At 38.1% G+C, this 22,386-nt stretch overlaps 1 protein-coding gene across 1 annotated transcript in view; it reads left to right on the forward strand.

Moving 5' to 3' along the window:
* The window catches only part of FSTL4 (follistatin like 4), a 470,937-nt gene that overhangs the window by 133,958 nt on the left and 314,593 nt on the right, over window positions 1-22,386 (forward strand). Inside the window, exon 3 of the mRNA XM_077824942.1 lies at window positions 13,084-13,332. Within this exon, the coding sequence (XP_077681068.1) occupies window positions 13,084-13,332 (249 nt within the window). The remainder of the gene's footprint in view (window positions 1-13,083; window positions 13,333-22,386) is intronic.

Genomic DNA, 22,386 nt, shown 5'->3' on the forward strand with positions numbered 1-22,386 from the left:
AATGGGTATTCATTAAATATATCTATCTCGTCACCTGCTCATCCTGCAACCAAAAAATAATAAAATAAATTCAATTCAGATATGTTTCCATTTCTGGGACAAATATGCTGATGAGCTATTTTGGTTCGATGTGGAGTCTTATAAATTGATATACTGAGTGAGAAAATGAATAATCAGGAAACTGAAAAATCAATCTATCCATTATGCAGTGCCATCTGGTTTATGCATGTGTCAGGGTGAAATATGTATAAAATAAATGAGAAAAGTAATTTTTCTCTTGTAAATGAGTTGACTACAAAGTGGGGCAGTGGATGACCAAAATCAGAGACCATGAGATTTCAAGACTGTGAGGTCCTTCCTCATATCAGAGTTTAGCTTCTGTTGTTTCTGAACCATGCCTAATAATACAATAGAAAAAATAATTTTCACAGTAAATGAGTTGTTTACGCATAGGAATCATACAGTGATGGCTGTTGGTAGGTTCACCTTTTGCTGCAGTGTGGTGCAACATACTGAAGGATATTGCTTTGATACTCCTCCAAGAAGAGATGGGCCTAAGCTGTGGATTTCAAACACAGACTCGTCTCTCAATCCAAACTCTTCCAAAGTTCAGGAGTATTTGGCTTTGCTGTTCTAATGGGACCCAATAGAAAGAGAGAAATGATCTGGATCTGAACTTCTTCAAAAGCTATGGAGGCTTACATCTGACCAAGAACACCAGATCTATTTCTACCACTGCAAAAAAATATTATTGAGCCAGTTATTGAAACAGTGCGAAGCGAGAACTCTGTCTTATTCCAGGGAAGGGGAGAAAAGTTATATGTGGAGGTATACAGAATCACAGCAATTTATAAAGAAAGAAGGCAATTTTTTGAGAAAGAAAGTTAGCTTCCTTAGAGAAATAAATACATATAGGAGGAAGTGAAAAGTGTGACCAATGCAATGATCAATCCAAGACTTGAAAAAAGTCTTCAAATAGGGTTCTGGAAAATAGCAGAAGAAGGGAAGGGAAACGTTTATGTGGATAATTTACACCAAACCCACCAATGTTGGCATCAAAATGAAAGTTTAATAGAAAAGCATCAACAAATAAAGCTAAATAATCAGCCAGAATTAATCTTTCCAACTCGCTTCTGCTCTTTGCACTGGGAATATAGTTGAAGAAAACAGACAGGTCCTCTCTAATTATTACTTTATCACTTTCTAAGCTTTTCATATACTCTGTCACAGGAATTTCACTTAAGGAATAGCAGGTGGATACATGACCGTGAACTATTGATCGCTCACATCTTTTACAATAGCCCGTACAGTGCAAGCACTCATTGCAGTGGTCAAAGGGTAAAAGACAACTGAAAACAAGAGGAAGGGAAGGATGGTCCTGAAAGTAAGATTGAAGATTGGGGCAGTGAGAAGGGCTAATGGAAGAAATTAAATGCAACAGGACCAGCCTTGAGAAAAGTCCTATGAGGATTTCATATCTTTCTTTCAGAAGTGTGTAGGGTATTGAACTTTAATGGTTCTGTTTCCCACAGTTACTGTGATCCAGAACCTACCAATCAGATACTGGAGTGTTTTTTTTTGTTTCTGTTTCAGAGTAGCAGCCGTGTTAGTCTGTATTCGCAAAAAGAAAAGGAGGGCTTGTGGCACCTTAGAGACTAACCAATTTATTTGAGCATAAGCTTTCGTGAGCTACAGCTTACTTCATCGGATGCATTCCTGTGTGCTTCACACTATTTTGAAGCACTGTGATAGACATAACATAAACATAACAGAAAGATATGAACATTAACTCCTGTATTGAGTTGTTCACTAAGCTTTAAATTTGGGTACCTTGGAATAAATTAAGTTTTAAAAAGAAAGGCCTTCTGATGGATGGGGGGGATGTAACTGTAGAGTCCAGTAATGTTTCTCACTACTTCTGTGATTTTTTTCAAAGGGATTTTGTCATCTCTTTCATGACATTTCCAGTCACGAAACCCAGGGCCAAATTTTGTCCTTGGATCAATATGAATACTAATGACACAGCAGCCAAACATAATTTAGCTTTTAAACTGTATTTGGTACATTGTAATAATATCATAAAATTACATTCACTATTAAATACCTATGATATATAATCCTCTAAATAAGCCAATAAGACTTGATGACTGATCTGCTTCAGGTTTTTTCTCACTAAAGAAAAGAGAATGGCCCCAAAAGCTTGGCTGTCACACATTAATAGCATGGATGTTTTGGCCAGTTTTTCGAACATGGGTTTACATTTTTCTTCTGCAATTATCTCCAGGTGTAATTTACATTATTTGCTCTTTTGATTTGTTGGTATCCATGCCCTCTGTTTCTTGTTTCATACTCATAAACATAACACCATGCCAATAATGTGTGTTAACACCAAACTTTTGATCCCACAGATATGGATAAATATGGATTTTATATGGATAAATAATTACAATACTGACACAAATTAAGCAGTTCCTTCGGTGCACATTATTGGGATTTCAGGCTTTTGCAGTTCAGTCACAGAAAACGTATAATGAAAAGTCTTTTCAGGATAGGTTTTCCTTTTCTTGTAACAATTTTATATTTTCCCCTGCTACTACCAGTCTCTTTGATATATGATTCTGAGGATTATACATTATTAGGAGAGAGTTCATCCTCTAACAGTTATTCTGGTTGTCCATAACTGGAATCCAGTGATATGTGTGGAGAGTGGGAAGGAGAATTGCTCTTGATTCAGTGAATTCATGGTTCAGTACCTTCAAAGCTATACTCTGGGAATCCTCTTAAAGGATTGATCAGGTTCAAGTTGGACACTTTATAGGAACAGATTGTATCCTGCCCTTTGGTTACAAATGCAAAATTTTCTTTTTTTCATAGAAGCATACTGATTATGGGGACTTTTTCTCTGTTACGGATTTGTTCTTATTTTATAGGTTTCAGCTGTGTCAATCCAAAGCTTGTTTCATCTCTTCTTGTATCAGCAGCTGTTTCCTTCACTGATTCATATTGGTGCATCCACTTTATGACAGTGTAGCTAAATATTGCTTTCATGGCTGCCAGCTTTATTTGCTATTCTTGATTTTTGGCATATTCGCTGTTTAAAATTTATATATGTCATGTAGAACTTGTATCTTGAGTTGATAAGTTAGATTTAGCAGACACCTTGGACTGGCTTCCCTGAATTTTGCCCACGAGAGGCTTGATTCTGCACCATAAAAATCAATAGCAAAATTCCTATCAGCTTCACTAGTGTAGGGTCTGGTCATAGTCCACTCCATCTCTGCCAGGACTTATTCAAACATTATTAACAACTGATCAATTTCAAACAGCTGCTGTTAAGTAAAAAATCTGCAAGAGAAATGATTCCTCCTTCCACTCCAATCTGGCATTTCTGCAAAACAATATATTGGGGCACAGAAGAGACACTGCTTCTTTCTGCACTGTGGCAGGTTTAATGTCCAAAGTCAGGACCTAGAAGTATAAGCTTTATACCACCGGAATGGAGAGATTCCTGCTTTTCCATTGGGGAGACAGTATTTGCTTGTAGGCCTGGAAAGTCTGAAAGATTGGATCTGAAAACCCCAACATTCTTACATATAGAAGAACTATTTTTGGTCAGTTTTAGAAACTTCTTAGTTGTGCCTAATCATTTTCATCTCCATCAGAGTCTCTTTCAGCTGGAATCATTCTCACTAATTTACCTTGTATGATATGCAGTGATATAGTAACGAGCATCAATTTTTTAAAAAATCTCTAAAATTGTGAGGTAATTTTGGAGGTGTTTGTTTTTGTTTTTTAATTTAATATGTGACATCCTCAGAAAATAAAATAGTGCAGTCTGGTATAAAATTCTGTTGGCACTCTTTTGGAATGACTTGCATTACCCATCCATGGCTTTGGCACTCGTAAATAATGTAGCTATCTAGAGAGGTGCCAGTGTATAAAGATATAGAAAGAGAGTGTGTGTGTCTGTTTGTTTATATGTATCTGAATGTGTACTATAACTGAAACAATTATAGCTTTATCTTTTATGGCTTTTTGAACAATATTTCCATGTCCTCATTTAGATGCAGTATCTTCCCTTTCTGATAGGGCCTCTAGATTAATGTAGTAGATGATAATTTTCTGTCCTTCTCCTCCAAGGATACTGTATTTCTTTCCTTTGGAAAAGTGAGTGAGAAGTGTGTATTTCTCTCCTTAGATAGTGCTTGTGAATAATGCACATGACCTCCAAACCGTCTTACTACCTGAAAGAGTGGGCAGTCCTTGTAGTTATAAAACCTGTTAATCTTTTCAATAATACGGCAATGCCAAATGTCATGAGCAAACTTAAACTTTAGCAGGTTGCATCATCAGCAAAACAGCTTGAAGCATATGTCCCATTTTCTATATTTTTCTTCCAGGATGAGTCACCATCTTGTTAAGAAAGAAAGAAAGAGAGAAAGAAAGAAAGAACAGGAAAGACTAGCAACAGAGATAATGGTTGTGTTGGTAATGATTCAGTCAACACAAAGTAGTTTTTCTGAGGTGAATTTCCTTTTGCTGCTGCTCCGTTTTCATAATAGGCATGCAATGCAAAAAAAGATTTGCTTAAAGAGTTATGCAAATTGTTAATGAATTTTTGCCCATTGCTTTACACTCATTTTACTGCAGCGATGACACTGGATACGCATATTTGTTAGCTGAACAGGAGGCAGTGCTATTTGCATATGTCTGAACTGATATTACTTCAATGCGTGAATTATCCTATGAACATACGATATATATGCGCTAGTCAGAGAAGGTGGAAGGTCCCATGCTGTGGTATTTGCAGTTTTATTATCAGCACAAGTAAAATAAATTATGTTAAGCCAAGTGTATGGGAAGTTCCAAGCAACAAATGTATCTACAATCTGTATTCTTCCCAAAACATTAATATCTAATAGAGATGGGATCATATTTTTGCAGGACTAGATAGTACGTGATTATTACAGGTAGCAACCAAGATGTACAAAAAAATCTGAACTTGAAACTGCAGTAAAGTAATACATGAACTGTTGATTTACTGCAGGTTTTTTATTTAGTAGAGGTTATATTTTTTTCCTTTACATCCTCTATCCAGTATATTCTAGTAGTAGAAAACCACTGCAATTAAGGTTGCTTATGTTTTCTCAAATGAATTTTTTCTGGGTGTAAATTTTCCATGGTTAGGCACAGCTCAGTATATGTGTGTTGGATCTTCCTCATCTAAATTGTTATCAGATAATTTCTGCTGTGTTGGGCTTCTGTGTGTTTTCTTAAAAAAGAAAAAAATAATTCACCTCTTCTATATATTCCAAACAGAAATGATGCAGACACATAATTCAGCACTGGCTGAATGAATTTTGTTAGTTTTTTTAGATTTCCATGAGATCTAAAGGACAAACCAGGTTGGTTCGTAAGAAATTACTGTAGTAGTTCCTGCACTTCTGAGGATTTGATTTTCATGCAGGTACAATAAAAATACATTTAAATCACATAATATTTTGCAAACATCACTGAGTTCCTATCACTACCTCTGAAGCAGGAACATACGATAGTTCCCCTTTTAAATAAGGGAAAACTGAGGACCAGGAAGACGAAGTAAATAATCTTTATTCTGACAGCGACTTGCTGTGCGATTTGTGGCATTGTTTCCCACATTGTAAATCAGGAATAGTTAACAACTTCCAAAAGTGTGTCTATGGATATTAATAAGCCCAGTTTTCATCTCAAATAATTTGCAATCTTTTTATTTATGCAAACATTATAATTTACATTTTTGTGATTTACAGGTGCAGAATTACATAATTACAATTGGTCCGAAGCCTGATATAATGTATCTATTTTTTGCTGTGACTTTAATGTAGGGTGTAATGATGATGCCCAGTTTATTATATTGCTCCTCATTCAAACTAACTTTGAATTGAACTCCTTGGGAGTTTTGCCAAAGTAAGGAATAGGGTTTAGGGATGGGAAAATTATGAAAAGTTGACTGTACTTTGTAATATCTTCAACAATGTATAAAAGGCAGAAAAGGCCTCGATCTTCATGAATTAATCAGTGGTTAGAGAATGCATAGCCTCATAAGTCCGAGGATAGGAATTACATCTTCATTTTGCCTTTAACTTTTTATTTTGAAATAAACAAAACCCTGTTAAAGGACCTGACACAGTTCCTGAACTGCAGCTGTATTACCAACCACATCTGGCCTTTGTTTTTCAGTCAGAATCCCAAACTTCTCACGTTTCCAGCCAAAACCCCATTTGAGGAACAGAATCTTGTCATTGATGGAGACAAATGAAGTTCCACTTCTCATCAGACTAACTTTAATATAATATAACTCCTTAGTCTCTGGCCATGTTTGGTAAATTTAATTAGTGTTGAAAAGTGGCTTGTTTTACAAGATGATCATTTTTTAACCTAGGTAAATGACTTTCTTTATGACTAATAAATTAAACGAATTATATCTTTTTCATGCAGTGCTGTGGGGCTCATAAATACTGCAAGCAGTTAGCTGGTAGTTTCACTTGATTACCTTTTCCATTATTGTTTTTTATAATCCTTGTAGGAGCGGGAAATTCATTCAGTTTTCATAATGTGAAAGAAAAATATTGAGGGGGTTCTTGTTTAATTAGTGAACTACATCCTAGTTTTCATTCTTGTCTCAAAAGCAGAGAAGTTCAGTGTTTTAAGCAATGGTGTAGTCCTGAATGGGCAACAACTGGAAATACTCCGCCAGCATGACCTTGCACGCATCATGCTGTGCAGAGGACGCCATTTCGCTCTACCAAATGACATTCTACATGTGGTGTGACTTTGCATGCTTGAGAACAAAATGGTGTCTTCCAGGTGGCAAAAGTGCCAGTATGCCATTCCAGCATTATCTGGCCCTACTACAGCACAGATCTTAGCTGACGAGCCATGGAAATTCAATGTTTACTTATAGTTGAATGCTCTTTGGGTCGTTATGAAGTGTGTTCTAAATTGCCATCAAAGAGGTAGCAAGAGAAGAGGTAGAAAAACATCTGTCAGGAATGGTTTAGATCAGTGGTTCCCAAACTAGGGGTGCGCTTGTTCAGGGAAAGTCCCTGGCCAGCTGGGCTGGTTTGTTTACCTGCCGCCTCTGCAGGTTTGGCCAATCGTGGCTCCCACTGGCTGCGGTTTGCCGTTCTCGGCCAATGGGAAGTGCAGGAAGCAGTGCAGGCCGGGGGACGTGCTGGCCGCCGCATCCCACAGCCCCCATTGGCCTGAAGTGGTGAACTGCTGCCAGTCGGAGCCGGAATTGGCTGAACCTGCGGACGCGGTAGGTAAACAAACCAGCCCGACCCACCAGGGGCTTTCCCTGAACAAGCGGCACCCCTCGTTTCGGAACTACTGGTCTAGATAACTTAGTCCTGCCAAGAGTGCAGGTGACTGGACTAGATGACCTCTTGAGGTCCCTTCCAGTCCTGTGATTCTGAGACTTCAGAAAGATTTTACACTGGATGACCAAGGTCAAAAGTTTAATGGGGGACTTTTACTTACCTTAGCTGCTAATTAATTAAGAATGTCTTTTAAAATCCTTCATGTGGCTTCTGGACTGCTCAGTGTATCTTAAGCCTTTATCTTTAAAGTCTGTCTGCTAAAGAATATGTAATGGGATGCACCACACAGTCTGGGGCACCACAGTAGCTTCCCCATGTGGACCCTTCAGTTAGATAATCCTTCAATTAAGTTAATTGCTGAGAATGGCAAACCCACAAATATTAGCATGACATTAAATTTGTTTTAGTCTTTAGCTGGTATAAATCAATGCAGATCATTGACTTCAATAGCATTGTGCCGACTTATACAGTTGAAGTTCTGGTGCATTATTTCCTAAGTAGGAAAATGTCCCTGTGGCATCATTATCATTAACCAAATACTTAATTTGCAGCCATTTGCAAAGGTAACCAAAGTATCAAGCGCTGCTACACTGAAGGTTGTTTCAGGATTTCCATTTTGCAGCACTGTTTGCAAGGATTTAACTAAATTGTATGTAAAAGTTTTTCCCTGTGACCAAACTATGGCACTCAGTTGTATGGTCTTTAGGGCAGGGATCTTGTCTTCCCTTATGTTTCTACATTGCCTACCATAGTCATTCCCTGCTCCTGATTGAAGTCTCTGTGTGCTACTATAATGCAAATAAATATTCATGTTCCAATTATAAATAAGGGGAAGAGAATATCACAGCTGAAACAAGCAAAAGTTTTGTGCCACCGGGACCATTGTTCCAGTGCTACAATTGGTGACTTCTGTGAGGATTCCTCTTGTATGACTGAGATCCTCCTGCTCATAAAAACATAAGAATGACCATACTGGGTCAGACCAATGATCCAATATCCTATCTTCTGACAGTGGCCAATGTCAGGTGCTTCAGAGGAAATGAACAAAACAGGCAATCATCAAGTGATCCATCCCACATTGTCCAAACCCAGCTTCTGGCAATCAGAGGCTAGGGACACGCAGAGCATGGGGTTGCATCCCTGACCATCTTGGCTAATAGCCATTGATGGACCTATCCTCCATGAAATAATCTAATTGTTGTTTGAACCCCATTATAGTTTTGGCCTTCACAACGTCCCCAGCAACGAGTTCCAAAGGTTGACTGTGTGTTGTGTGAAGAAGTACTTTTTTGTTTGTTTTAAATCTGCTGACTATTAATTTCATTGGGTGATCCCTGTTTCTTGTGTTATGTGAAGGAGTAGATAACACTTTCACTTTCTCCATTCATGATTTTATAGATCTCTATCATATCCCTTCTTAGTCATCTCTTTTCCAAGCTGAAAAGTCTTTTTAATCTCTTTTCAAATGGAAACTATTCCATAACCTTAATCATTTTTGTTGCCCTCTCTGTATCTTATCCAGTTCTAATATATCTTTTTTGAGATGGGGTGACTAGATCTGCATGCGGTATTCAGGATGTGGGTTTATATAGTGGCATTATGATTTTCTGTCTTATCTGTCCCTTTCCTAATTATTCCTCACATTCCATTAGCTTTTTTAACTGTTGCTGCACATTGAGTGGATGTTTTCAGAGAACCATCCACAATGGCTCCAGGATCTCTTTCTTGAGTGTTAACTGTTAATTTAGATCCCATCATTTTGCATGTATAGTTGGAATTCTTTTTCCAATGTGAAGGAGTACTTGTGGCACCTTAGAGACTAACCAATTTATTTGAGCATGAGCTTTCGTGAGCTACTGTAGCTCACGAAAGCTCATGCTCAAATAAATTGGTTAGTCTCTAAGGTGCTACAAGTACTCCTTTTCTTTTTGCGAATACAGACTAACACGGCTGTTACTCTGAAACTTTTTCCAATGTGCATTACTTTGCGCTTACTAACATTGAATTTCATATGCCATTTTCTAGCCCAGTTGCCCAGTTTTGTGAGACCCCTTTGTAATTCTTTGCAGTCTGATTTGGACTTAATTATCTTGAGTAATTTTTTATCATCTGCAGTTTTTACCACCTCACAGTTTACCCCTTTTCCCAGATCATTTATGAATATGTTAAACTGCACTGTACCAATACAGATCTCTGGGGACATGACAATTTACCTCTCCCCATTCTGAAAAATGACCATTTATACCTACCCTTTTTTTCCTGTCTTTTAACCAGTTACTGAGCCATAAGAGGACCTTCCCTCTTATCTCGTGACTGCTTAATGTTTACTTACTCATGTTTGATGGACCTAAATCTTGGTCATAACTATTCTTTATTAGAAGTGCTGTCTAAGTTAACTTAGGGTATGTCTACACTTACCGGAGATCGCCACTGAGGTGATGGATCCACTGGGGAGTTGATTTAGTGGGTCTAGTGAAGACTCACTAAATCGACCACAGGGGGGTTCAAGCAGTTACTGGAATCTAGCCTGCACTAAAGTTACCATCAGGAATTCCATGGCCAGTAGAATGGCATAAATCTATCCATGAACAAAAGCCAGAAATGTTTTAAATGATCATTTCGTTGTATGTAGAATAGGCAAGGCTTGAGGTACCTAGAGGTCTTATATATATCATTACTTACCCAAACTTGGTCACAGCATTAAAGGTCAGTAATATTTGCATTACAATGGGAACACAAATGTTTGTTTTTCAAGAACGCAGACATTATGAGAGAAACCAACAAAAGACAAAAAAGATCAAGCTGATGCTAAGGTAGAAATCTTGTCCTTGCCTTTCCAGCCATAATGATGAGGTGGGCGGGGCACACAGCTACTATGTTTTAAGAGTGGCTATAGTAGTGAAGGATGGCTCAGGATGGATTGGGGCAGGGAGTGGGGGGTGGAATAAATATGCAATGGGGGCAGTGTGTGCTTTTTCTTCAAAAAGGGCAGCATGCAGCTCCCAGCTAGTGTTAGCAACACACTGCAGAATATATACCAGAGAGCAAAGTAACTAGCTCTGCTTTGTGTACTAGTTAGAAATCTAGCCTCGCTGAAGGATGGGTGTGTGTGTGTGTGTGTGTAGGGGTGGATCGTTTAAGATTACTAAAATCCCCTCCACAACCCAGCACATCCACACAATCCAGGACAGGTTACCGTGTTAAGCAAGCAACCAGGATTTGCAGGAACTCAACCTTTTCCATCCTGCAAAAGAATGCCTGTGGACTCCGTGTGGGTGATCACTCTGTAGGATATCTGGGATCGAAGAAGAAAGCATAGAAACAGATCTAATTTAGTTCCGATTTTTGTAGAAGGGGTGGGAGATCAATGATCTTACCTGAATCAACAAACAAACAAACAAAACACAAAAAATGTAATCTGAAATAAATATTTTACCTTAAACTGCACGAGCAAATGCTGACATGCATTTCCTAGTGTGCCACATTCTTTTGAACAAGCCAAGCAACTATAATAATGCTAGTTTAAGAGGGTTTCTTCACTCACGCGACCTTTGTTCTGACAAATGAACAATAGATACTGTAATGACAGATGACCTTGACAGTAGGTCATGTAGAGGTCACAATATGTGTATTGCTGTGGATAGTTTGAAGAGACATGCTGAACAATTAGTGAAGTGAATAAAGGATATTCAGATCTCCCTCTGAGGGACTGTACTTTTTAAACTGCCCAGAGAGACTTTTGGCCTTCTAGTTTATTATGGGTCAGGAAAAAGTCAATATTTCTTAGCCTGCCAAGGTGTAGGAATTTTAATGAGTTATTGAGTCAAATAGTTAATCCTCCAATAACAGATTATTTTCCTTTCGAGTTTTCAGTGATGAAAACAAAAACTTAACAAGGAGCAAGCAAAAATGGGTTTTGTTACATGTGGAAACTTTGACTTGCATTTTGTACAACTATTTTTAACCCCTTGGTGTTTGCAATGGATTCAGAGGTCTTGCGTTTTAACACTGTTGCATTTTCTATCAGCATGTAGTATTGGGAAATCATAAATGGGCAACAAGGGAGATTAATTAAAGCTTGCAGTAAAACATTGGTTACCAAACTACCTTCATTTTTTAATTATTCATTCTGCAACATCCCTTTGTAATTCTCAATGTTATGCTTATTGCAATTAACGCAGCACAGTAATCTTCTAATTTTCCAAAACTCATAATTGAGTGTAATGCTAGTTATTACTCTTTGTACAGTGGCTTATTTCAAAATATCCTGTCCTCTATAAATTATAGTGATAATAGGTCTGTTGTAAGCCCTTCAGTGCAGAAATTTTAGGTGCTGTGATATTACAGCCTAGAATTAAATTTCCTGGGCTTATAATAACATAAAACAATAGAAAATACAAGTAATGTTCAGTTCATCATATTGTGCTAATACCTAAAAGAAACTAGACATTATTTATTGTTATATTTACATAGGGCCCGGTGCTGATGGCCTCACTCATATTGGGAAGCAACTAACTCCATTAGTAATTCCATTGACTCTGATGAGACTCCTTGCAGGAGAGAGATTTCAGAAGCTCTCAGTATTGGCCTAACTTTGCTTCCATTGAAGTCAATGGGAATTTTATCATTGACTTCACTGGAAGCAGAGTTAGGTCAACATTGAGCACTTTTGAAAATGTCACCCATGTAGGAAGCTGATAGCCAGCATAGGTGAGGATACCAGTGTGTCTGGCACATAGTACATGGGGTGCTAAATGGAGGTTTGCATGGTTAGAGTATCTGAGTGATTTGTTTATTATGATATAAAAGTGAAATAAAAGCAATGGATTAACTAATAGTTAATAAATATCTGTTTTGCTTTTGTAGAGTGAGTTCTGTATTGATATCTATTTAATACATTTATAAGAGGTCTGCCAATAGGTATCTATCCTGCATATAACTAAGTAATGCAAAATACTAGAATGAAGTTAAAGAACTAACCACCCCTAATATACGGTACAGCCAATGTGAACCAAAGTATCTGCCACAAAGTTAAGCTAGCACATTAATATGATTAATTCCACCCTACACAAAAATGATTAATCTTTGACCCCTGCTATGGATTGGTCCTACACATTTTTTCTTTCTTTTTTTAATTTTCACCAGCTCTCAGAGTCTTAATTGCGTCACTGATAGCCACTGTGGGTTCTGCCAGTGTCAGATGAGAGGGCCCAAGTGAGTGATACCTGAGTAGACTTCTTTGAATTCAAGAACCTTTAGTTTTACCAGAAAAAAAGATCCACATCTAGCTTGGTCATCGATGCTTATACAGGCCAATAGACATTAATTTTTCAATGTTTAAATTGGGAAGGAAGAATATAATCCCAACAAAGTCTTAAAATACCACATCAGAACTGCAGAATGAACATAGTATAGGTTTTAGTAACTGAAGACCATGGTTCAGCAAAGCACATGCTTACCTTTAACCACATTCTTATGCCAATCACTATTCAGCAAACCACTTAAGCACACACTTTAATGCATTGCTCAGTGGGGGCTGTAAAACTGCTAGCCTGTGTATGAAGATACTCTCTGTATCACAGATGCAATATTGTCCATAGGATGCCCATGTATCCTTGGAATCCTTATATTCTATAAGCTTGGAATGTACATGCTAAAACAAAAGAACTGTTCAATTCTGTTAAGGAAATATAGCTAATGTTTAAGCTTTTTACTTTTTCAGTGCTTTATGGGCAAGATGGCCTACATGCATCATGCGAAAAAAAATACTGTGGCCGGGGAAGTAAGTGTGTTGTGAACAAGGAGACTAATCAGCCTGAATGCAAATGCCTAGAAGACTGCAAGCCCAGTTATATGCCAGTATGTGGATCTGATGGCAAATTTTATGAAAATCACTGTGAACTCCACCGAGCCTCATGCTTGCAGAGGAAGAAAATCTACATTATCCACAGCAAGGACTGTTTCTTCAAAGGTAGGATATCATTTATTATATGTGTCCATCTTACCTCAGTTGTGATAAATGACTGTGTGCTACATATTATTTCTAAGAGATACATTTTTGAGGGTGATTTATTCTGGCACGACACTTTATGAAGCTATTAAATCCATGAGCATTGTTACCCAGAATGAAATCAGACTGGTAAATAATGAACATCATTGTATACATTGTATGCATTGTAGTCAGTAGGTACTTAACAATTTCCAATGTAATAACACTTTACTGTGGAATTTGTTTTGTAAAGCTTTGAACGGGACAAACACATTAGAAATAATACACTTTGTTACATAAGGGTTGAAGTGGAAATCATAAGTGCTCTGTGAGGGGAACAGAAAGTCATAATTTTCTCATATAACTGAATGTGGAAACTTAGTGTCCCACATTATTGGGGTTTTGGCAATGGATTCCACAGTAGGTGAGAATTAGAGGATTTGTGGATGTGCCAGGGATGTTTCAGCAACAATCAAGAAAGAATTGTATTGGTGGTATTTGGCTATACATCCAATTAATTATCTTCCATGCCATTTGGATCACTGCTGTTGTGCCAGCAATGAGAAGAAGAAATAGTGGGATGAGATGAGAGGGATGGGGGGAAATAGTGAGAGTATATATGAGAAATAATAGGCTAAAGCTGTCATGACCAAGGCTGATCAAGATGAGAGTAATAATTAGCAGGTCAATTTAACTCATAAATACACCTGCCCAATAAAAAGTGAAGTATGTCCTAAGGCTAAGGCATTCTGGAGTGAGATGCTCCCACAGACAGAGTGACCCTATAAGTTATAATGCACACACCACTATTCACAAATGTTGTCTGTTCTGACAGTGGCAGAAGCAGTGATATCAGTCTTGGAACAGCTGCGTGGCTGAATAAATGCTTGTCCCCTGCAGAAAAATCTGACATAGCCAAAATGCAGGACGTGAACAATTCACTTAAGCAATTAAAATCTGGATTCTACCAGAATTAGTGGCAAGAGCTAAAGTTAACACAAATGGAACTCTCCTCCAGAGACCCCCCACTTAGGATTGTCCTTCATCATCTTTGTGATTTCTGTTTTTTCTTTCTTCCAAGTTCAATCAGAAGTGACCTTGGTATTGAGCAAATCATGAATGCAGCAGGGAATACATGCAGTGCTCCAGATTCATTGGCGTTCCTTTAGATATCATTGAAGTTTTTGGAAACTGGTTAATTGACAGAGATCAGAGAACCTACCTCTAGATAATTACTGTGAAGAAACAGTTTCTGCAGGATAATTACTGCAAATGTCTTTCAAATGGTCTGTTACATCAAGCTGCGAGTATCCGGGACTTCTAAAAATCAGGACCAGTGTGTCTCAAGTTGGGCATCCAGAAGTTGAGGCACTTGGAACAAGTGGCCACTTCTGACAATTTTGTTGTATGTCTAATACAAGTTAACCTCTGAATTCATTTGGACCAGTTCAAAAGCAAATTATGTGGATGAAGGACCTGATTCTATTTCATGCTAGTTTTATACCAGCGTGACTCCATTGACTTGAAAGGTGTTCCTTTCGATTTACAACAGGGACTGTTCATAATGAGTACCTATACTAACTCTCAATTTCAGCCCTACCTGGAATGCATGGAATGTATAACTCTCATTAAGAATTATGGGATAGCATAAAAATGGGGGGAAATTGAATTGAGAGAAATTAGGAATTCTAAGAAGATTTTGTAGGCAGACTCCAGTCCTAACGGTGTTGTACCTGCTTACAACAGCTCTGACATTGGGTCTGTGTATCCAATCAGCTTTGCATTGCTCTAAAATAATTTTAATGGTGTAGTCTCTTCTGTATTTATTTAGATTTGCCGTACAATCTCTCTTTTGGAAACTGTACTTCTCCACTCATTAACCTGTGAAATTTTCAAGACAGAAACATTGTGAAAACCAGCATGTAGGAAGATAGCTACCTACCAACTAGGAAACTGTTGTTAGAGCGCAATTATAAATGTTCATTTTAGAATTTGCCTTCCATATCAGGGATTATATCTAGCCTCCCCAGTATCATCATGAGCCATCCAAACAGCATTCCTTGTAAAAGGAGAAAGAAAATTAAGTGGACCAAATTATCTGCTTGTGCAAATTGGCGCAACTCCATTCACGTCAGTGGATCGAAAACAGTTTACACCAACGAAGAATTAGAGTTGGTGTCAGCAACTAATCTGAGAAAAGAGGGAGAGGTTTAGAGGTATAACTCACACTGCTGCTTAAATATAATGAAGGTCAGATGGCATTATAAAACCCTTTCTACAACTAGTCTACCAAGTTCTCTCTTCTTTTGTTAATTCCTCTGTTACCTTCTATCTGATATGCCTGAAATTTAGGGAGATTATTATATTGGTCATTGCAGCATGATTATCAAAAGGATTAAAATGGGTTTAAAGTAAAGATTTAGCGGCTCTGTAATAACTCATACTGTAGGTACAGATAACTGAACAATATGGGTATTTCTGTTTCATATATTACACCCCCAACCTGCAATCAGTTCTGCATTGTTGGACCCATTATGTCCATGTGGAGCGCCATTGAAGTGAATGAGACTTCACACAAGCACAAAGGATACCCCCACACAGATCCATTTGTAGGATCAAGGGTTTGGACGATAAGCTGTCTGTCGGCTCTCTTTTACTCCCTGTTTCTACAACAGCTCTCACAATAAGGTCTGGCCCTGGTCAGCCTTTAAACGCTACCATAATTAAGTTATAAAGATGTTAAATAAGAGTCTAGTCACAAATAGGAAATATAAATACTCAACTGGCTTATTCATAACTACAGCCAATTCCTTCCAAACATATTTCCATTATTATCAATGGGTCAGATCTTGAAGGGAGCTGTGCTCCATGATTTTTAAAGCATATTTTCTTAGGTAGTGTGCCGCAGGGTCACAAATCAAGTGAGATTGCACTAGCAGAAGCCATGTGATATAACGCAATGTACTGGGAGCAGTCACAGATTATTTCCAATATAATGTGACATGCCGTACAGAGCACACACGACTGAATATAAAGTGTAGCTGAAAATTACATTTATCAAATGTAGCTCCGGGTACCAGAAGAAAGAAGAGTGGGGTGTTCCAGATTTCCCAGTGGTAATTAGGTGGTCAAGTATGAGAATAATTCCTTTAGCTTTAGATCACTGGACACTTGATATTCAGAAGTATTTGAATGTCTGCAGAGCTATTCATCACCCCTTGTTTATTCATAAGTATTTGTACATGATAATAGTAAAGGGTATTTTTTAAAAAAGGTTGGATTCAATGGCAGAAATATGTCTATTTTTGGTACTTCTATGACCCTCCTTACCATAGTATCTGAATGCCTCATAATCTTTAATGTCTTTGTCCTCACAACCCCTCTGTGAGTTAGGGAAGTATTTAGAGAAGGGAAACTGGGACACAGAGAGACGAAGTGACTAGCTGAGGCCATGTAGGAATTCTGTGGCAGAGCAGGGAATTGTACCCTGCCCTAATCACTGGGCTATCCTTCCATCTTTAATGAGGGAGAAATGGCTGGCATTCCCATCTTGTGTGATGCTTTATCATTAAAAGCTAATTAGCCTCAAAATCAATTTATCTTGTCTTACAAGGGACAGAAATTTTTTTTTAAATAGTAAGAGTGAAAAGGGAGAGGGTAAAGGCAGATATACAAGAATAAAATACAGGTGGGTCAGTGGAATTAGTTTGTTTTATAAACTTTTTGAATCTGCCTAGGTCTATTTCTATAAATATTGTTGATTCTGTTTCATTTGCAGAAAATAAACCATTAACGAACTACTTTGCGCATACAAACTAATTTTTGAAAGCTTCATTTTTATTGATGTCTTTTTGGAAATACTGGAAACAGGGCAACAGCAACAAGCTGATGTCTCATTTTGCCCTAGAAGAGTAATCGAATGTTTCTACTCATGGAGTTTATGCTGATCCTTATTTAATTAAATATTGTCCTGGAATGAATTGATCTATGGCATTTTCCCTCAATAACGTATTAGTGGGAGCCAAAGTAATTAACAAGTTACATACTTTGTCCTTGCGATGAATATCCGTTCCCTGTGCTCTAGTCCCACATACAGCATAGCCAGTTACAAGATTAGAGATACTCAGTTTGGAAAACACAGTATCATAGTGTCTCTTAACTTTCTAAAAAAGAGCAGGTTCAACAAGTGAGCTCGTGATCTATTTCCCAAAGTGTTAAACCCTGGCAAATTCAATTGAAGCCAATGCAGCTGCAAGTGCTCATTGCAGCTTTGAAAATTAGGCCTTATACTTCTCCCTCCTCATTAGAAAGTTGTTGGAATTTTTTTTTTCATACTTGCATATAGTCTGCCCTTTTAAAATGATATTTTTGAACCAGTTTTTTAGTCATTCTTAATTTTATATACTGTTAAAGAAAATGAGTTCTTATTTCAGTAATCAGTGTCCTTGCAATCATTATATCTAATGATACCGTGTCATGCTTGAATAGTTTTCTGAATAAACCATGAAATTATGTCAGAAAGAAATAGTTTTGTGTTTTGGTTTCAAGAAACCCTTAAACATTTCAGCAATGGAGCAATGTTTAGAGTCGCTCTTCAGCGAATAGGAGTTGTGTGAAAAAACTTTCACACCTGGGCAAAAAACAAGACAAGCAAAAAAAAAAAATAGATTTTACAGATATTGGGAAACAAAATTCTCCAGTCAAAACATATAAAGAGCCACTTACCATGTGTCCATTAGAGGAAGGATACTCTTATAGTTAACAGGTTTCAGAGTAGCAGCCGTGTTAGTCTGTATCCGCAAAAAGAAAAGGAGAACTTGTGGCACCTTAGAGACTAACCAATTTATTTGAGCCTAAGCTTTCGTGAGCTACAGCTCATTTCATCGGATGCATTCAGTGGAAAATACAGTGGGGAGATTTATATACACAGAGAATATGCCCCACTGTATTTTCCACTGAAAGCATCCGATGAAATAAGCTGTAGCTCACGAAAGCTTAGGCTCAAATAAATTGGTTAGTCTCTAAGGTGCCACAAGTCCTCCTTTTCTTCTTATAGTTAAAACACTGGACTGAGAGGCAGAAGACCTGGGTTCTATTCCCATGTAACCTTGGCAAGGGTATCCCTACACAGCAGTCGGAGGTGTGACTGCCGCATGTTGTTGACTTCCCCAAGCTAACTTTGTACCAATAGTAAGTGAAGGTGTGGCATGCTCCCATGGCTTCACTGCTGGGCTACCTAGATTAAAATGAGTTTTGGTATGTGTACACAAGAAGCAATCAAACCAGCGATTGCTGTGTAGACGTACCTAATAGCAGGGCAGCTGCAGCATCGTGGGCTAGCCATTCGAGTACATACATGCTCAGGGTCCTGGGTGGGTCTGTATAGCCTATGCTGCTGCCCATTCTGCTGTGGCTTCCCTTGAGCTAGCTAGAGCACAGCTAGCTTGGGTAGGTCACATGTGCTGGAGTCACACCTCCGATTGCAATGCAGTTACATCCCTAATCTCTCTATGCTTTGGTTTTCCATCTGTAGACCAAGAATAATAATGCTTCCATTAATCCACCCTTTATCGATCTTATCTGTTTGGACTGCAAGATTTTTGGAGCATGGATTGTCTCTTAATGTATGTTTCCACAACACGTAGCACAATAATATTCAGCCTGATCACCTTGATCGATCAGTCCTTCAGCCCTCGCGGAGATTGCGCCGTTCTACGATCACAAGAATATTAATAATAATAAACTGTTAGGCTGATAAACGTATATACTGGAATAATAAATTTAGCTGTTTGCACTGTTCCATCTCAGGGGCTGGAGAAGAGAGCCTGAAAGTGCAAAATGGTCTGTTTGAACTAGAGATGAGGTTTATCTCAGTCAGTCTGCAAGGGCTCTCTATTTGTTTTCTATAATCAACATAAGTAGATACTTTAATTATTTGAGTAAGATTACGTTGACAGAGGACTTCTTCAAGGTGCTTTTCCCTGTTGGCTTCTTCAATTAAGATTAAAATCCCCAAGTAGCAGTATCTGAATAACACTATAGATTGAATCCTTATGGTCTGCCAGTTTACCCAATTATCTAAATGTCAGACTTGATGGCCTTTACACATAACTACAGATCAACCACATTTCACTTACTCAAAGATAGTGTCTAAGATGTTGGTTTCTTCAGTTTTTTAATTTTGATTTTAATTTTTTTAAAAAAATTGTCTATGTTCTTGATCTGTGAAGTGCTCAGATGTGCTGCTTTTGGGGATAGCAGTGTATAAGGACAGGTTGATTGATTCACAGTACCTCATTGGCATTTTACCCTGTACTATTATAGTTACTAGGAGGCTGAATGCGCAACTGGAATTGAATCTGGACAATGGGAAAATAAAGGATATTTAAAGTCCTAAACTAACTCCGTCTTCATCCGAGCATTTTTTCTTACTACCAGTCTCTGTGACAGCCTGTGTCCTTCTGATTTGGGTCATTTTATTTCTTATGCAAAGCTGTTAGTTTCCTAGGCAGAGATCGCTTTCCTACCTTAGACTTATGCTTTTATTTTTTCACCCCCCTCCCCAAAGAAAGGATACCCCACCTCTTTCTAGGGAATAAGGGTTTGATGGCTTTCCACTAAGCTTTCATGGAGAAGAATTAATCATCCCTGGAGGCACTCATGTCAGGAAATCCATGGAAGATGATTTAAGATTCATCCTGGTGAACTCATATTTTGTTCCCCTTTTTCCCAGTATTGGCTCCTCAGTCCCAGAATCACAACATTTATTAGCACCAGCAGACGGCAGTTAGGTTAGTATTAAAGTTGTTTCAGTCCACTGCAGGTGGACCAAATTGTCTGGAAGTAATCTGGTTGATTGGCAAACAGACTTGCTGAATGAGTGGAGAGTGTGGACAACCACTAATTTGTATCAGTAAAAATGTTCAGGATATAACAAAATTTTGTTTTTGTAAGACCTTACCGTAAAGGTATCATGGAATACATTATTTGCAAAATTGGAATTGATCAGCAATTTGACACCCAAGAGATGATCCAGCTGGACAGACAGCTACATGAGAACCTGGGATGCTCAAAGATGAGTTCTAGGGAAATACTGGAAGAATAAGGTGGAAACTAGGCACAGGCTAAGGGAGAATTGGAGAAGAGTGATTCTGCTCCCCAACAGGAAGTTGGATCCCCACAAAACTTCATCTGAAAACAGACTCTGGATGACAATTCACCTTCCTGATCTCCACAGGGGCCAGTGGGACTCTGATGCTTTTCTGACTAATAGTACAGTTGTACAAATAGAGTAAATGTGCTTGCTTAGAAGGAGCTGTGTGGTAACCTATAACTGTGGGCAATACGCTGTTCATAGCCCTTGGAGAGAAAGCAAAGTGCAGGCCCTGGCCTTTTTAGGCAGTTTGGCTTGCTGAGGATATCACAGTGTAAGGGAGTGAGCTACACAGCCTTAAAATCCTTGGTCAGGAGTGAGTGAAACATGGGTCTCTGCCCAAGAAAGGTGATGACTGAAAGCCAGAAGTCTAAGGCAGGTATCCTTGGTGAACCATAGAAGGGCAATGCAGGCGCAGTTGCCCTGAAACTGGGGCACTAAGTGCTTAGTGATTGTAATTGGGCAACAAAATATACAAGAATGAAATTCCTTTGCCTTTTAGAAAAAATATTAATTATGGACAGTCAAAAATATCCACAAACACAATCACAGTTTTTCCACTTATTTGAAATGCGCTTTTGGTCTGTGACTTTTCTATTTAAGTAGATGCACAGACACACTTTGGCAACACAGCAAAATATTGTTTTTAGCACAGGGATTTGCCATCCTTACTTTGTTTTCCCATAGCAAAAGTTCTTTTATTTCCACTTCCATTCATTTTTCTTTTCTTCTTTTTCTTTACACCCACTTATTCTCTTCACTCATTTGTCTCTCACTATTTTTGTGTGTCAAATACTGTGCATACACTATTCCTCTTGCTGTAATTCCTTTCTATTTTCTCCCCTAATTTATGAGTTTCTTCAAACACTTGGTAACAATTTATTTTCCTTGCAATGTACCCACATTAGAAGATTTTTCTTCCATTTAGATTTACTGTATGTTGTTGCCTTTTCATGGGTTTTTTATTTATTTTTTTGCAAGATCAGCAGTCTTGAAATGCTCCCCTGTCAGTCAAACCTATGTTACAGAATGAAGAGCTGCATTGACTTTCCCTGCTTCATTCTTCGCATATACTTTTGTCAGATTCTGACATACCCTCTTCATCCTATTATACAAACCTCAGTTTTTCTTGCTGGGATTTGCAGTGACTTTACACCACAGCTTGTCAGATTTAATTTGTACTACTGTATGCATTCAGTGCCACTAGCTTGACAAATTCTTGACCGTTCCATTACAAACGCACTGTACTATGCTGATTTCCTTATCAATATTTTGATTCCGTCCAGTCTATACCACATCTCTAATTTTATTTTATCTGACAGCAATTTAACTGGAAAATTGGAGATGTATGAGCTCATGAACAAACTCTAATATTCTTATTCCAATCCTGTTTTCTCTCTCTCTCCTCCTCCTACTCCCCCCAAAATGTTGGTAATATTTTTTCAATAAGCTAAATAGATTTTGTGCCTTTACGTTAATATATCATTTTATTTTGCAGCAAAGGCCTGGCAGCAATTTGCATCCTCATAAAACTTTTGCCAAATTTTGCGCTTAGATGAAGTCGATGAGAAGCATATGCATGAGCCTAAGGTCAGAATTTAGCACAAAATCAGTGTGGAATTCCATATAGCCTCTTCAATGGGCATAGAAGGTAGTTGCTTCTGGGTTCCCTATTTTCAAAATGATGATACAGACTATTTACCAATATGTGCTCTTTATCCTGGGACTCTGGGCAGGTGAAAGGAAATGGATTTAGTGCCTTTAGATAAGTATGCCTCAGTGCTTTGGAATAATATATTTAATCAAGGATGTTGGTTACAGTAGTTTCAGGGTTAAAATGGGACTGGACCCATTTCTAGAAAATATACTGTTCTACCATGAAC

The sequence above is a fragment of the Eretmochelys imbricata genome, chromosome 8 (assembly GCF_965152235.1).
Source record: "Eretmochelys imbricata isolate rEreImb1 chromosome 8, rEreImb1.hap1, whole genome shotgun sequence".
Lineage (NCBI taxonomy): Eukaryota > Metazoa > Chordata > Testudines > Cheloniidae > Eretmochelys > Eretmochelys imbricata.